Genomic DNA, 15,439 nt, shown 5'->3' on the forward strand with positions numbered 1-15,439 from the left:
ACAATAAAACCCTTGATCCTACTTCTTTTGTTTGTTTTGGTTGTAAAAGTAGAGATTTTTTGGACATATCTACATTACTTGTAACAAGCTGATGAACATATCTGAAAATGAATCAACCTCTCTTACTGTATTGCTGCACTTGATATGTTTTTCTTTCTTTAGACTTTGTTTGCTAGTGGTGGTGGTGTTTGCTGGAGATTGGGTGATGTTCCATTTATTATGATTAATACTTCTGAGTGTGACAAGTTAAAGCTCACAGTATTGATAGAGTACATTTATACTTGTCAAATTCTTCTAAAATGAACAGTCCTAGCAGGAATTAGTATTTTGTAACAGCATTTTGTGTTCTGGAAAAATATCAATCAGCAAGGTTTTATTATCTTTCTTAAAATAACATATTTAGATTAGTTTTGATGCAGTTATTCTAAAGATTTCTTCTCATTTTATATATTGATGCAAATGTGAAAGTGGAGGACAAGTTTGTCTTTCCCCTTATAAGTGTACACTTTAATTCTGGAGAGAAATCAAGCACAGCATGAAAATAAAGTGGAAACAATAACATTGAGAATGAAGCACCCAAAATAGAATATCAACTAGTTTTTGAAAAAGGACTGTTAATAAAATACAAAAATTGTCAATTATAAGCTTCCCTAAAAACTATATATTAAATTAATCCCTATGCTTCCAATTTTAAAGAAACAAGTAGTTAATGTAGAAGTCAATTAGTAGGGAAAACCACAAGGGAATATATTTCCTACACTACTTTATTGTGCAATAGAGTGAAACATAAATATAAGACCTTTCTTATTCTGTGTTAGTAACCTCTGTTTAGAAGTGCATGGAGAACAGAGAGTTGTCTGGGGCATTAAATAAAGTAGGAATAGGAACTTCAAGTTGGGGGAAACAGCACTGCATTGATCAATGCAAATGAAAACTTAATTGTCTGAAGTCCCCTCTTCTATTTTATGTGGGTCGTTTACAGTAATGCATAAAATGCTGATCATTTCTTAAATATTTAAGCCAGTAATGCTAGCTAGATGGGCCTTTAATTTCTTTCTTCACCTGTGGCTACTGTGATTACTTCCATCAAAGTTTAGCTCTTTTTCATATTTCTCTGGAAACCTCTTGATCTCATTGCATTACTTGTCTGCCTTTCTCAGTTAAATTCTTCATGTATTCCTATCTGATACTAATTTGTTCCTCTGGTTCAATGTATAGTCAAGAGAGTAATTTATTCATCTTCAGTAGCACCACTGAAATCACAGAAGTACTTGATGCCCTGATTTATTAAGGCACTTGAGGTCAGTGCCTTAAGCATGTGCTAAAAATGAAGCAAATGCCAGCACGACCTACAAAGGATTAGTCATCTGCATAATGGTTTGCTGGGTCCTTAAAAATACAAACTTGTGGAACAGATTTGCTACTGGTGTAAGGTTAGTGCAGCTATACTGAAAGCTAAATGATGCTGACAATGCTTTCAGTGGAATTATGACGTCTACACTAAGCCTTCCCTTTTTCTTGTCTTGTGCCATGCTATACATTATGATATGCCAAAAATAAAAATCAAAAGTTAGAAAAATACTTCCAACATTTCTAATTGTTCATACACCATTTAGTGTTCAGCAGGACTATTAGCATCTCAATAAGGAATTATATTTTTACAGCATATCATTTTTTTCCATTTGATTTTGTAAGGTCCTACTGTCATGCTCTTTCACATTTGCTTGATAATAGGGTATCTGTGGTGTCACTGCTACCTCACTGCTAATGAAAATAGGAATTGCAAATTGGATGAGACAAAACTTAGATACCCTAGATTTGCAGGTTAAAGTATTTCTTGTGCCGTCGATGAAGATGTGTGTTTTGTATTAGGAAACTGTGGAGGAAACAAGAATTTGTATTTTCCTATTGAGTCTGAAAATTTTCCTCACTATGGCTATGAACTCTTTTTTCTTTTCCCAAGGAAAACTCTGTTTTGTATAGAAGTGTTTCTTTCTTTATGGTCTTTTTTTTGCTTATAAGAGGTGCCCCTCTAACTCATGTGAAATATTTTGATTGTGAGAATATATCCTTGAAAGCCAGCTGGCAAAATTTTTTAAAAGTTAAAGACCTATTGCAAATGCTTTATTTGGCAAGAATTCACAGTAGCTATATTGTGTATCTTTTTGCAATTAAAACTACAAAGTTAATTCCAATGTATCAGAATAATATTTTTAAATTTTTAGGATAGATTACAGACTTTTATATAGTGCATTTTGCAGATATTTAGAACAGTCTCTTTGTAAATTTTGTTTGAAAAAAAACGTTCTGTTTTAGGGGCAGCATTATTGCATTTCAGAAATAATATCCTGTAAAATGACTGTAACAAGGTATTTTATCTGAAAGCCCATTGTAGCTTTCTTATCATGAGTTTCAAGCTTCTGCAACAATAAAACTGTTCTTATTCAAATGTATATTATTGCATTCATTCCTCTAATAGCAGCATTCCATCATATCAACCTATAAATAGACAAAGAAACAATTGCACAGAGTACTTGTTATTCATCCTCAATATTTTTATTTTGTTGTTAAATATCAGACTTTAGAATAGTCATATGGAGCATTGAATACAGAAAGAAAAAAGTTATTTCCTCTGAGTACACACGTGCTTTCTATCTGTGTTTCCCTGGGATACAAAAAGTTACTGGTTTAGTTCCATTGGTTATTTTTATTGCTTTCCTGAAGGCAATGGAAATTGCACAAGGCTCCATATAAAAGCATCTCAAAGTGTAAATTAAATCTATGGTATAGTCTTTTGTAAATAGAGAAGAATGTACTCTTAGATAATAAATCTTTTTTATGTATATCAACAAGATGTCTATTTTTTTTCTTCCTAGATACACCTTTAGTTAAAATCATTTCTTCCAATTCATGGCCTGAAGAAGGACAATCTATAATTTTGACTTGTGAATCCAAAGGAAAACCAGTGTAAGTGATTTAACAAGTAATATGTTTTTGTTATTTTCCTTATTCTGCTGTGATTGCAATCTTCAGCTGTAGAAATCTGCTGGTTTTGTCTCTTCCTGGGGTGTAAAGTAATCTCTGTTATAGAAAACCCCTTGAAGCCTGTCTTCATTAAGTGTCTATAGAGGATTGGTCTTTTACTTTGTCATCTATTTTAGTTTTCAAGAATTCCAGCTGTGAGATTTTTTTTTCTTCAGTCAGGTATATCAACTTGAAAGGAGTGCAGGCTTAATCAGTCACTGTTTACATCATGGAACTGATGATAGAAGAGAAAATGTCTCATGAAAATCTTCCCACATCAACTAGCCTCAGAGAAAATATATTGAACTTTCTGGATGCTTTGGCTGTCATTTACAGGGGAATTTGAAGTGTAATGATATGTGCAAGTTGGCTGCCTCTTTATACCAGAATTTGAAAAGATGTAGCCTTCTTCAAGAATATAAATTGTTTTACTTGGAAATTAACATCTCTGCCATCAATGTTTTTAAAGGCAGATTTGCAGTGATTAACTCTTGCACAGAATCTACTATTTAAATAGACTTCACTCTTTAAAACAGTATCCTCAGATAAGCTGTTATACATTTACCCATAAAGATACATAAATAATCCAATTGCTTATATTAAGTTAGTATGAATTGTTTCTTAAATATTGACCTTCTGCTCAAAAGATTAATATATAGTGTTATATGGAGTGATGATACACAGCTTTAGAATGGTCTTGTACTTCCGAAGTAGTGTGTGCTTCTGAGATAGATACCTCTGTAGGTATCTCACAAAAATCAGCTACAAGACATCTCTTACTTTTATACTATACTTGAAGGAGAAGGAATAATCCATTTACCTAATAGCCTTTGAGCATTTCCCTAGGTATCAGGAGGTACAGAGTCTGTTTCCCCATTATTTTCAAATTCAGCAGAAGATGCGCAAGTGCTTAATTTTAGGAAAGAGGTCAGCCCTGACTGCCCCGAGTGTGCTGTTGGCTAGGGGATATTTAGGATTTTCCATCTCAGTGTTTTTCTGATGATGTAACAGGTGACAGCTACATGCCAAGTGCTCTCTTTGGCATATAGACTTCAGGCATCCTAGCCCCAGGTGCTTAATTTTAACTATTCATCTAACATTCACTGTAGGGATAAAGATTAGAAGTAAGACAGTAATTATGTACTTTTATATTTTTAATTACCTGTTGCTTGGGGGGGGGGGGCGTGCAGTTTGGCCCTTCACATTTGGAGTCTTTAAATAATAAGAAAGTTTGGTGGTTATGAGTTGATTTCTTCTTTTTGGGTTTTTTTTTTTAGTTTTGTGAGAGACAGTTGGATGATTTGACAGATGGATGTAATTGCTATGTGGGGAGGAAGGAGGAATAGGTGTATAATACCAACTAGGGGTTCTAGTTCTCCAATGATTTCACCTGCCTCTGAGTATTACAAGGAAGAATGATGCTTTTCAGTTTCTGAGTGTACAGGAATAATTTCAACTGTCTTTAAACATCTGCACAGTAGTTATTTACACCTGAGCTGCTCACTTGGGCTTCCCTTTGCGTTCAGTGGAGAGATTTAGGCACTATTATGACATGACTGGTCTGCTCTACATTAGACAATTACAGAAGAAAGAACCAGACTGCATCATACCTCTGCTACTTTCTCTTCACTAACTACATGGAGTTTAGACAGTTAATTCAGTCAGATATCTACCTCTATATTTTGGGATACCAAATATAGATATCTAAATATAGACATTTATATTAAATTTTATATGTATGTTTAATTTTGGTCAGGTGCATCTCACTCTTTGTCTACATTGAATATTCATAATCTTAATTGAAAAAGGGGTAACAGTTTTTTTCACATGCCAAAGATGTTAGACTCTGTTAAAAAAAGAGACAGTTAATCCTAACACATTATAGATTTTCCTCTAGACCCCTGTATTTGTTAGTCATTTCTGAAGGCAGTAAAAAACTATAAAAGTGGTATGTTTTAGCCTGACATACACAATATTTTCTATTTGGTACATGTAATATTGTAGATGTACTTTATACATTACCATTAGGAGACACTACTTAAAACATAATAATTAAAATGGTGCTTCAATTGAGGTGTTTACTGATTTATTTATTTTTTTTAAATAAAACTCAGTGGCATCCTTAATGGATTCAAATGCAAACCTCACATGTGGTTTTGAAAGGGCAGCCAAGTAAAAACTCCACACCACAGAATTATCAAGGCAGGGCACCTGTATGAGGTAGCCTTTGGGCCACAGATATTTTGCCAATAAATGCATCTCTAATTGTCCATGCCACAAGAACCACCAACATCGGCTGCTCCATATTGCTTCATTAGGTCAGTCTTTCACGGCGGAGAGCCAGAAATAAATAGGCATCCTCCTGGGAGCAGACTGCAGTTGCTTAGCATGAGAAACAGTAATGTTGTGCCCCCAACCTACATTATGATTAACTTCTGGCTTGTAGAGAGAGAGAAATTGGAGAGGTCCGCAGAGCCCAAACTTAGCAGTGTCACAAGATAAGTGATGAACCGTGGGCTTCATGGAAAGCTCAGAGCCAACCATGATCCTTCATAGCCATTTACACACCATGGGTTAATTTCTATACACTGTCAACTTTGTGTCACAATTACAACAGTCTCTCCTGTTTCCTGTAGGCAGCAGTGAATCATACCAGTAAATGAACACTTACTTATAGGTACATTTCTCTTGTAACCCAGAGCAATTTTCACAAGCTTCAAAATGACATTTGAGATGAAAATGGAGAAAGAATAAAGCCAGGTTGTGGCTGTGGTGACATTCATGATACTGATACCTGCTGCAGAGTAATTCTTTCCCAAAAGGGAAAAGCAGAATGAGGCTAAAGCTAGAACGTACTTACCCCATCTTACAGCTCATCACCAAGCCCCTCCTTGCAGGGATTCTGTCCCTCAGTCCATGTGCATCATGGATACCCAGATATTGTGTTTCAAATCTACCACACAGTCCTAAGAAAAAGTCCTACCTAAATTACCATCTTATAGTAGGGAATGGGAGGGAAGCCATGCTCAGACCAACACCTCTGGGAAATCAACTGCCCTCTGCATCTCCTGCTGAAACAGCATCCTCCAGAGATATAGCAGAGAGATGAGGAACAACTGTATACTAGGTGTTAGAACTGGAGAACTAAGGCCCTGCTAAGGTTTCATAGTTTAGGTTGTAAGATTTTGCTTGACCAGTCAATGGCCATGACTTTGGACAAGAGAAAAAGTGGCCTCAGACACTTGTGTGTGTGCAGCATCGATTGTCATAATGCGTGAGATGGGCTGGAATTATCCCAGACTCTGAGGTTGCTAGTTGCTGTGAATGGGTTCATGTCACCTCACATTTGTGCTCTTGGTACAGAGATACCAATGTTGGAACAGGAGTCCTTAGAGTGGGCTAAGGGGTAGAGGAGAAATTGGAGAATGGGAGAGGGGGTGGAGAGGAAGATGGAAATGTGGGTGAGCCATTTTGAATGATCCAGTGAGGCAACATGAGAAGGTGTAAGATGGGATGCACAAATTCTCTAACTGCACTGTTTTATCTCTCTGCTCATCGCTGTGAGGATGAGGATAGCTCTGACTCTGGTCATCACCCTGTGCTTATTGCTATTAGGGGAATTACTTTGCAGGCAGGAGCTGTTCTTCTGGGTAAGCACTGCATTGCTGCTATAGAAGTGTGATGATACCAATAAAAAGAGCAGGCTAGGTTCTGCAATGGTTTTGCAGAGGCAGGCCATGTGGGGGATTAATAAAGTGTCACAGATCGTTATAGAGTCTGCCACAGTTTCCTCTAGAGTATGTGTTGTGGCTGGTGCAGCTTCAAGCAGAGGTAGGCTGCCTGAGAGGTGCTGGGGAGGTACTGCAAGAGCCATCAGTCCTTGGGTTTGCCCCTAGGGGCTCTGATGGGACATGTGTCATGACACCAATCCCACGTGGTGGGATGACATACTGACCACAGTGCTGAGTCAGAATGGGAGTGGTAAGATGGTGAGGGGAGGAGGCTTCCTCATACATTGACTTCCAAAAGACTTGCCTCTTGTTTCCATATACAACTCTGGCTAAATTTATTGCCTCTAGGATCTAGCATCCAAGCTTGAGTAGTCTCTAAAAAAATCAAGTTACACTTATGGACACAGAGCTCTGGATTTGATGATGTTCTGATCCAGTTTGTGTAGCACTTGGGGCACCAGTTATAAACAGTGTAAGGGTGGTATTTGGAATATTGTATTCATAAAGATATGACATGTTCAATTAAAATTTTCTGTTGGTGGAAAGGAAAAAAGAGGAAATAAAATCATCAGTTTACCACAAAGATTGTTTTTAAACAGACTTTATAAACATAACTCACGATAGAAACATACCTTATCGGTAATATTTTAAGGGAACTTGAGATAGCATTTGTGAGGATTGTTGTCCAATTGATCAATCCCTAGTTGGTAGACCAAATTAAAGAGTTTTCTTTTGGAAAAATTCTAGTAGGTGTGTTTGTGTCAGCATAGTCTTTTCTTATGCAAGACTCAGTTGCTGGTTTGTTCACCCTGTTGACAATTTTAATAATATTGACAACCAGGTTTGGTTTTTTTTAAATTGTAGATAAAAAAGTATTTAGCCATTTCTCTGCATAACTTAGATCAAGACACCCTGTAGTTGACATCACTATTCAATAGCACTCCTATTTTGGAGATACTACTGTAGAGTTTCAAACCAAATTGAAGCTAATCTCTTGTCTTTCCAATCCTTGGAGCTATTTTGTCTTTTCCAGTATTTTTGGCTGGATCCCTGGACAGTTGTCAGGCTATAACATTTTAGTAAATGAATGTGCCTAGCATGTCTGTAAGGTGTCAGTGGCTCTTCTTAACTTATTTCTTTTTTAGCATAATATAGTTTTACCTAGGCTTTGTTTATTTTCCAAAGAAGAAAATGTAATTAAGCTTCGGAAATCATAGACATCCTTTTTATGAACTCATATGCAATGTCTAGACTTTATGAAGTCATATTGCCTGACAATATTTTGAATATTTTAAAACAAAAGACAGCTGTAAAAAATAAAAAGCAAAGAACAAAATTATTATTTACAGTTGTCTGTGCTTACAAAAGATTTTAAAAGCCAATGGTTTATTATTGCAAGTTGTAGCTTCTATGCACTGTTGTGTCTTAAAAATATAGTGTAGTGACTCAAAACTGACCTAAAAGTGAACTGAAAAACTGCCCCATAACGAAAGAAAGGTTTAATATTTAATATTCTTAGTCAGCACTCTCACCAAAGCATGCATGAAATATGGGGGGTTTTTAAGTCAGTGTCATTTCAGCAGAAAGGATGTCAAAATATAATGGAATAATTAGGGCACAGGAAACAAAGAGAGAGTTGGCTGTCTCCTGTGTGCTTTAGAGAAATGTCTTTCCATTCCATGCAGCTCAGGGGAATCATAGTATAGCTGGTTGACTAATGTAAAGTGAATATTTGGCCTTGTTTGAAATAAATAGGAAAGATTTTTATTTCAGGAGAACACTCATATATGTATCCTTCATTAGAGTAACATTATTCGTAAGGTCATGAAAAAGTTATAGAGAAAAGCACAATCAGTAATAAACACTAATATTATATGTACCTAGTACTATAAACTATAGTCAAATAAACATTTTAATATCAGAAAAATTGGTGACTTTTAATAATGAGGGCACACCAAATAATCAAACTTCCACTATAAAGCTATTGTAAACTATGTGTATGGTATCACCGCAGAAAGTTCTGTCTTTTCTACTATCTATTTAAAGAAGACTTCCTTGAGTGAGACAAACATTTTGAAAAGGCTGATGGAAACAAGTACTAAAGATAACAGAGAAATATACAACACCACTCTGTCAGTGGCCCCAGCAAGTGGCTGTTTCATTTGAGAAGGACCTGACAGGGCTCTAGGTGAAAAGAGAAAACTTGGTGAAGAGAGTTTAAGTAGGATTCAGTCATCTGAAAGCAGCAGAGCCTGGACTCATACTGGCTCATGTTTAGCCTACTGTCAGCCAGGACCCCCATGTCCTTCTCAGCTTAGGTGTTGGATTTTGCATCTGTCCTTGCTGGATTTCCCTGCCTCCCATGAGGGACTTGTTGGCCTGTTCCTCCAGCCTGCGGAGGCCCCTCTGAATAGTGGCCTTCTCCTCAAGTATACTCAGTACAGCCAAAGTTTGGTGTAAACAACCAACTTAACAGGAGCACATTCCACTGCCTCAGCCAGGTTTTTGATATTAAACAGTTAAACAGGTCAGGACCCAGGATAGACTCCTGGAGAAGTCTGCTTGTAACCAGCCACCAGGTAGAGTGTGTCCTTCAAACCAATCAATGGTCCAGATGGTTTTTCACCTATTGAGTAGTACACACATCCAGGACAACAGTAATATCCCAGCCTAGATACAAAGAATACCATTGGAGACAGTGACCAATGACTTGCTAAAGTCGAGGCAGACAACACACACTGTCTTTTTCATCTACAGATGCTGTCATTTCTTCAGAGTTTTCATGTTTGTAGTTAGAAAATTATAGAAACATTTATTTCATGAATTGTCTTGTCACAGTCCCAAGGATAAAATGCATTGTAAAGAAAAGAGCAGAAAATCTCTTCCCTCCTCTGAATAGTTACCTTAGTTCAAACTAATTCAAAGTGGAAAAGCCTCTGAACCTAAGGAAGGTATTTTGAGAAATGCTAGAAGGGGCACATTCAGATTTCCTGATTTTCATTGTACAATGAGAAACATCATAATACTTTGTCTTCCTGAAAACTGTGGCATTATGGGCAGGATATAGCCTTTGAAGATGATTCCTGACTCCTTCAGTGGAATAATAATTATGAATGGTAGCTATGAATGATCTGTATGACTCACGTCTTATTTGATGCGTGCCCTCAGAACACAGAATTAAAATAATTTCTTCATAGGTGTTCATATGTTTCTTCCCCCTAGTATCTGAGAACTTGGCAAATACTTAAATGTTTATTTTTATCACACTTGTGGACAATTAGAGTATTCAATTGCCTCAAATTTACAGGTGGCAACTGAATCAGAAAAGATCCTAAGATCAAAATTGACAAATAGATCACCTATATTTTATGTCTAACATTGAACACAGTCCCCATTTTCCCAGGAGTATTTAATGTGACATAGCATCGCACTCAGGAGATAGCTTATCATTGGTTTGACTTGTAACAGTGAGTTCTTAGCACATCTACAAATCTATGCTCAAGAGTCTGAAATCAGAAACTAGCAGAGAAAATTGCAGAAACCCACTTGACATTCAGCTGTTAACATTTTGGTGTAAGTAGTTGGCCAATATTGCTTTGAAACTACATCATAATGGCAGGTTTAGATACTGAATCATTAGTCTAACGGCCAGCTTTTTGTCCATGTATAATTCTTTCTTTCCTACTTTGACATGATACACTTCCCAGCTTCTCTAGTGGGTGAGATGGAGGTTCTGTAAGAAATTATCTCATTTTCTGCATAAATTTTATTCACTGCAGAATACTATCTGGATTGTGCCATGAATACCTAGCAGCCTAGAAAGGAATGCTAATATCAACTCCACCTGTATGAATTATCATAATGAATCTGGAAAAGCATGCATGTTTCTGTGTTTATAAATCACCTTGCAGAATGAATCCATAGCCCAAACTAGATGCTCAGGCAGTGTCAATAAATATTAATGATTTGGAAAATTGGATGAATTTGTCCATATCCAGGATGAAGTATTGTTCTACCAAAATATGAATGTGGTATCAAAGTATTTCTCCCTTAAGTTTCATACATATTTGTTCATAAGAAATCCTGAATTGTAAGAGTCTATTTCCATGTTTCTCTGGAAGGGACCACTTACAACTGAAATCAATTAGGTAAGAAGAAAGAAGGCAAGTTACATATTGGCATTCCACTGTTTTATGTTTAGGTCTGGACAATCTTCGTCTTAGCAGAAAGGTGGATGGGTTTGAATTTTGTTGTAACTGCTATGCATTTAACAAACTGGGAGTCTCCCTGGCATCCTTTGCCTTGATCCCAGAACTAGCATTGACCTCTAAAACCTCTCAGTAACTGAAGTATCTTTTTTTATCAGATTTATGCTTTCTAAGCACTCTGAGTTTACAGGTAAGTTTCCAGGGGCATGTGTCACACACAGCTTTGGGCAAGATTCTGTAAATATATTCTTGAATAAATTCTTACATATGTATATAGGAAAAAGTATTGTATCTGTGGGTGTAGACTTGGACAAAGATAAGAACCCCTCCTCACAGTTCTCAGCCCTGTGTTCCTTGTCACTGGGGAACAGCTCTCAGGATAGCTCAGGCTCTACTGTTCCTGTCTTTTGCCTCACTCTCTGTCTATCCCAAGTTGTCTTTCTTTGAATTTGGCTGTTCAGCAATTAGATAGAGCCTGTCTTGTACAAATACAGTAGGTATCTCTGTCCTGTCTGTCTCTTCTGCCTTGTTCTAATTTCTTGAAAAGTTTCTTCTTTGTCTTTTTTTAAACAGTGTTTTTTCATCTTTGTATCTTTATCCTATTTAGGCTCTCTATATATTATTTTCTGTTTGGAGAAGTATGAACTTCCATTTCTTCAAGAGAAACTGATTATATTTGAGTAGGTGATCGATAACTCAAAAACGATCTACTGTTAAATTGATCTGATGGAATATAATCTATGTTAGGTAACGTTAATCACTCTGTATCCCATGGTTATTGTCAACCACATAGAAATGTCTTATCAATCAGACTTGTAAGTTAAGCATCTAGATTCTCCACCTATGTAGGCAGCAGTGTATATATAAGGAAGCTTTATCAGTATTAAACACTACATTTCAAGCTCTTTCAGTCAGGAAGGTAAAAGGAAAATATACCATGTGCAACATAGATCACACAGCATGTAACAAGTTTTGTAGGTTGGAATATACATAACTATTAATGACGGTGAACCTTTTCGGTATCCAAATTCTATGCCCAGTTTATTTTTAAAACAATTCAAGTTAATAGTCACGATGCCAGCCCAAATCTCTGTTGAAGCCAAACTTGGCAACATTTGCCACTACTTTCCCATCGTTGCTGTAATTACTTTCTTTGGATAGTTGACCAGTTTTTAAATTATTGTCATTTTGAAGTTCATCCTAATGATATCTCCTGCCTTGATTTAGTAGGCATCTGTTATATGCTATGTTGAATGAGTGCTCATTTTCAGTAAAATGTTCTAAAATCTTATGAAGAATGTAGAAAAAATCTGCCTAGTGAAACTTTACAGACAGGTAGTTTGTCTTTGCAAGAAAAAGCCAATTATTTTAAAGGATTATGTAAATATTCAGCTTGTAACCTTCTACACCAATATTTCATTGACGTTACACCTCCACTGTGGAATTATGCTGTGATGTAGTAGATAACATATTAAGGAGCAGGTAGCATTTTTGCTGAGATACAGCATGTATACTTAACAGATTAAGTTTCAGTTTGTGTTAAACATCCTGGCCATCTGGGAGGTTGTATCTTCTTTTTGCAGCTGGGACCTTCTATATTCCCCCCCCCCCCCCCCCCCCCCCCCCCCCCCCCCCCCAGTATTTTGCAGGGAGTAGGGAAATTGGTGTTATAAAACGTGTGACACAAAAAGAAACAGGTGGGAGCATTAGTGCCTGTCTGAAAATTACAGTTTACAATAAAGCTTCCTGCAGTGCTTAAGAACTTCCCCTTTATTGTTCTGTAAAATGATCACATTGCCTAATAGGTTCAATTCAATAATTGCTTTTCCTCTTTTTTAAATGTCCCTTTTCTGCAGTGTTTACACATAAAATGGTGCAGAAAGTGTGAAAAACAACTAATGCAGCATTTTTAGTGCTCATTAAATCCATTTTGCATGTGTATGTCTTTTGAAATAGTTCCTTTCCTTGCTCTCAGGTGGGAACACATTCTAAAATTAAAAAGGCACATGGAATAGAATAATAGATAAAATTGAAATACAGGAGGGATAATTCTGAGTACTGGACTGGAAGTTAAAACATGAGAAAAAAATTTGGGGAGAGGATATGATGTTCAATCTTTTAGATACTTCAGTTTCTATAGATAAGGGATTAGCTACACTTACAAGTAAAATTACAGCAGTCTTGAATCAACCATTTGCAGTAGAACACAAGAAGACATGTTAGTATAACTCCTTCAGTGCAAATCATGCTCATGGTATTTGCTGTATTACACAATTACAGAAACAAAATTTGTTCCCTGTGTAGCAGATGTAATCTGGAACACCCAGTGTCATGGAGAACACCAGCTCATTGCATATCTGCATTTTTACCCCACATTTATAGCAACATAGTACCCTGAGAACATGTAGATGCTGTAAGCTAGCGGGGTAAACCACCATCCTTCTAAAGGAAAAGAAGTGCATTTAAAGAATACCATAAGGAGGGCACCTTAAAATCAAATTAGGATTTCATAATTTTTTTTTTATTTCTTCTTTGTATTTGATGTCCTTTCATTCAAAAACTCACATCTCCTGTTTGTAGACATAACCCCTCTTTATGAAGTTGGACAACGATTTTGGAGTTGCTACTTTTTCCCCTATTGAGAACAGTTTGTATTGTTCCTTTCTCCACTGTTACTTTACCTTTTTCAGTTCATTATTTTCAGTACAAAAATTACTTTGATTTTTCACCCTTCCCTAGCTTTCTGGGACTATGTTAGATATATTTTTTCTTAAATTACAATTATCTATTTTTTCCCCTATTTTTAAAGCACCGAAAACAAGGAGAAGCGGGTTTCTGTGACTTGGTCTATTATACATCAATTCTGTACATTTACTGTGATCTCAAGCTCTTGGTGTGCAGAACTCAAGCTCAGAGTGTAATCTTTTTTGAAATCACTGAATTGCTATGGAGGTGTAGGTATTGGCCTGTTCACCAGTCATTGCAAAGTTGAGGCTCATGTACAATTAATGTGCAAATGAGGTGCAGAAAATGAACACTGCAAGAAAGGGTTTAATCGACAAACTCAGATGTAACCTTCTGCCTGATCGTCCTTCTCCAGAATTATAAATTCTCAGTCAGTGTGCAAATTTTAAAAGGGAGTATGAATGGATGGAGTATGGGAGGATAGTAATGCACTTGGGTCTGTTAGCATAATTTTGGAATGGCTGTATTATATGCGAAAGGTAAAGCCACAAGTGAGTTGTGGGGGTTTTTTTAAGTGAGCACGGTTCCTACCTAATACTGCACTAGTACTCATACTGCACTTGCACCAGAGACACCCATTCAGTAAATCCAGTGCTTGCTTACATAATTTTCTAAAACTCTACTGGCAATTTTCCTTTCCTCACAAAACTGAGACTTGTAGTCCCTATTGGCAGCAGTTCTCTTTGCTACAGGACAACCCAAGAGAACTTTTTTGAAAGGTGATGAAATTGTTCCACAGCACAGCAAAGAGATTTTGCCCCATCACTGAATAGTCAGTGAGACCTGTTCACAAACCCATTGAATTTCCCAGTGTTGCATGCATATATTATTGGCCTTTTTCTCATTGTTTTTTGGAAGAAGCTCTTTGCTTTTCTTTCCTTAGAGTTATTGCTGGGAAGAATCACTTGATACAGTTGTTCTCAGATTCTCTGAGAGAGTACTATTCTGACATATATTTTGACAAATACGCCAAATGGGTGGCATAATTACAAAATGTATGGTATTTGTATGGATGCAAGGAAGTGCATATCTCTCCACACAGAGAACTTTATGGCATTAGACCAGCCAGTTAAGCCACCTGCTAAGGGCTGGAAAACAAAGGTGGTAAAAAAATCCAAACAACCTTTTTAGGTGTGAAAATGAAAGCTTAATGCTATTCTTGTGTGTGTGAGCATAGCCCCAGTACAAATGGAGATAACAAGGTAAGTGGGATTGTGGTTCTGACAGGCATGGCAGGAAACAGGTAAGAGAAAGAATAAATTAAACCAATTATTATTGTAAATTACAAATTATTCATTGTTCATTTTAGATAGTCTTTGTCTATTGCAAGGAAAACCTCAGAGATTTCTCAGACTTAAGTTTGGCTAGTTAAAATGAAATTTCCAGATTCAAGGCGTAGTATTTAAATACCACTGTAAACTGTTTCCAAACCTTTTAAGACCTGAGGAAAGACTGAGTCTGTGATTTGTAGTCTTGCACAGGACAGCAAAAGCGGTGGGATGGAAGGATGCAGAACCACAAAGAGAACAGAACTGCTAAGAAACTGCTATACCTGGTTGCTTGGTTTGATTCTCATTTAAAAGCCTGCTATAAGCAGCTGAGGGGCTGAGCAGCCATGCCAGGGCTCTTAATGGTGGGTAACCCAGTCAGGGAATGATCTAACTGGGAGACAGCGGTGAGTCTACTGGGTTTTGGCTGTTGGGGCTCTGAATAGGAAAATTCATCACAGAT

The 15,439-nt window shown here is 36.8% G+C and overlaps 1 protein-coding gene across 4 annotated transcripts in view; it reads left to right on the forward strand.

Moving 5' to 3' along the window:
• Nucleotides 1-15,439, forward strand: part of CADM2 (cell adhesion molecule 2) — a 701,199-nt gene that overhangs the window by 595,215 nt on the left and 90,545 nt on the right. For all 4 annotated transcript variants that reach the window (XM_052794467.1, XM_052794469.1, XM_052794468.1 and 1 more), the window contains one exon: nucleotides 2,877-2,967. In XM_052794467.1, the coding sequence (XP_052650427.1) occupies nucleotides 2,877-2,967 (91 nt within the window). The remainder of the gene's footprint in view (nucleotides 1-2,876; nucleotides 2,968-15,439) is intronic.

Source organism: Harpia harpyja, chromosome 8 (genome assembly GCF_026419915.1).
Source record: "Harpia harpyja isolate bHarHar1 chromosome 8, bHarHar1 primary haplotype, whole genome shotgun sequence".
NCBI classification, from domain to species: Eukaryota; Metazoa; Chordata; class Aves; order Accipitriformes; family Accipitridae; genus Harpia; species Harpia harpyja.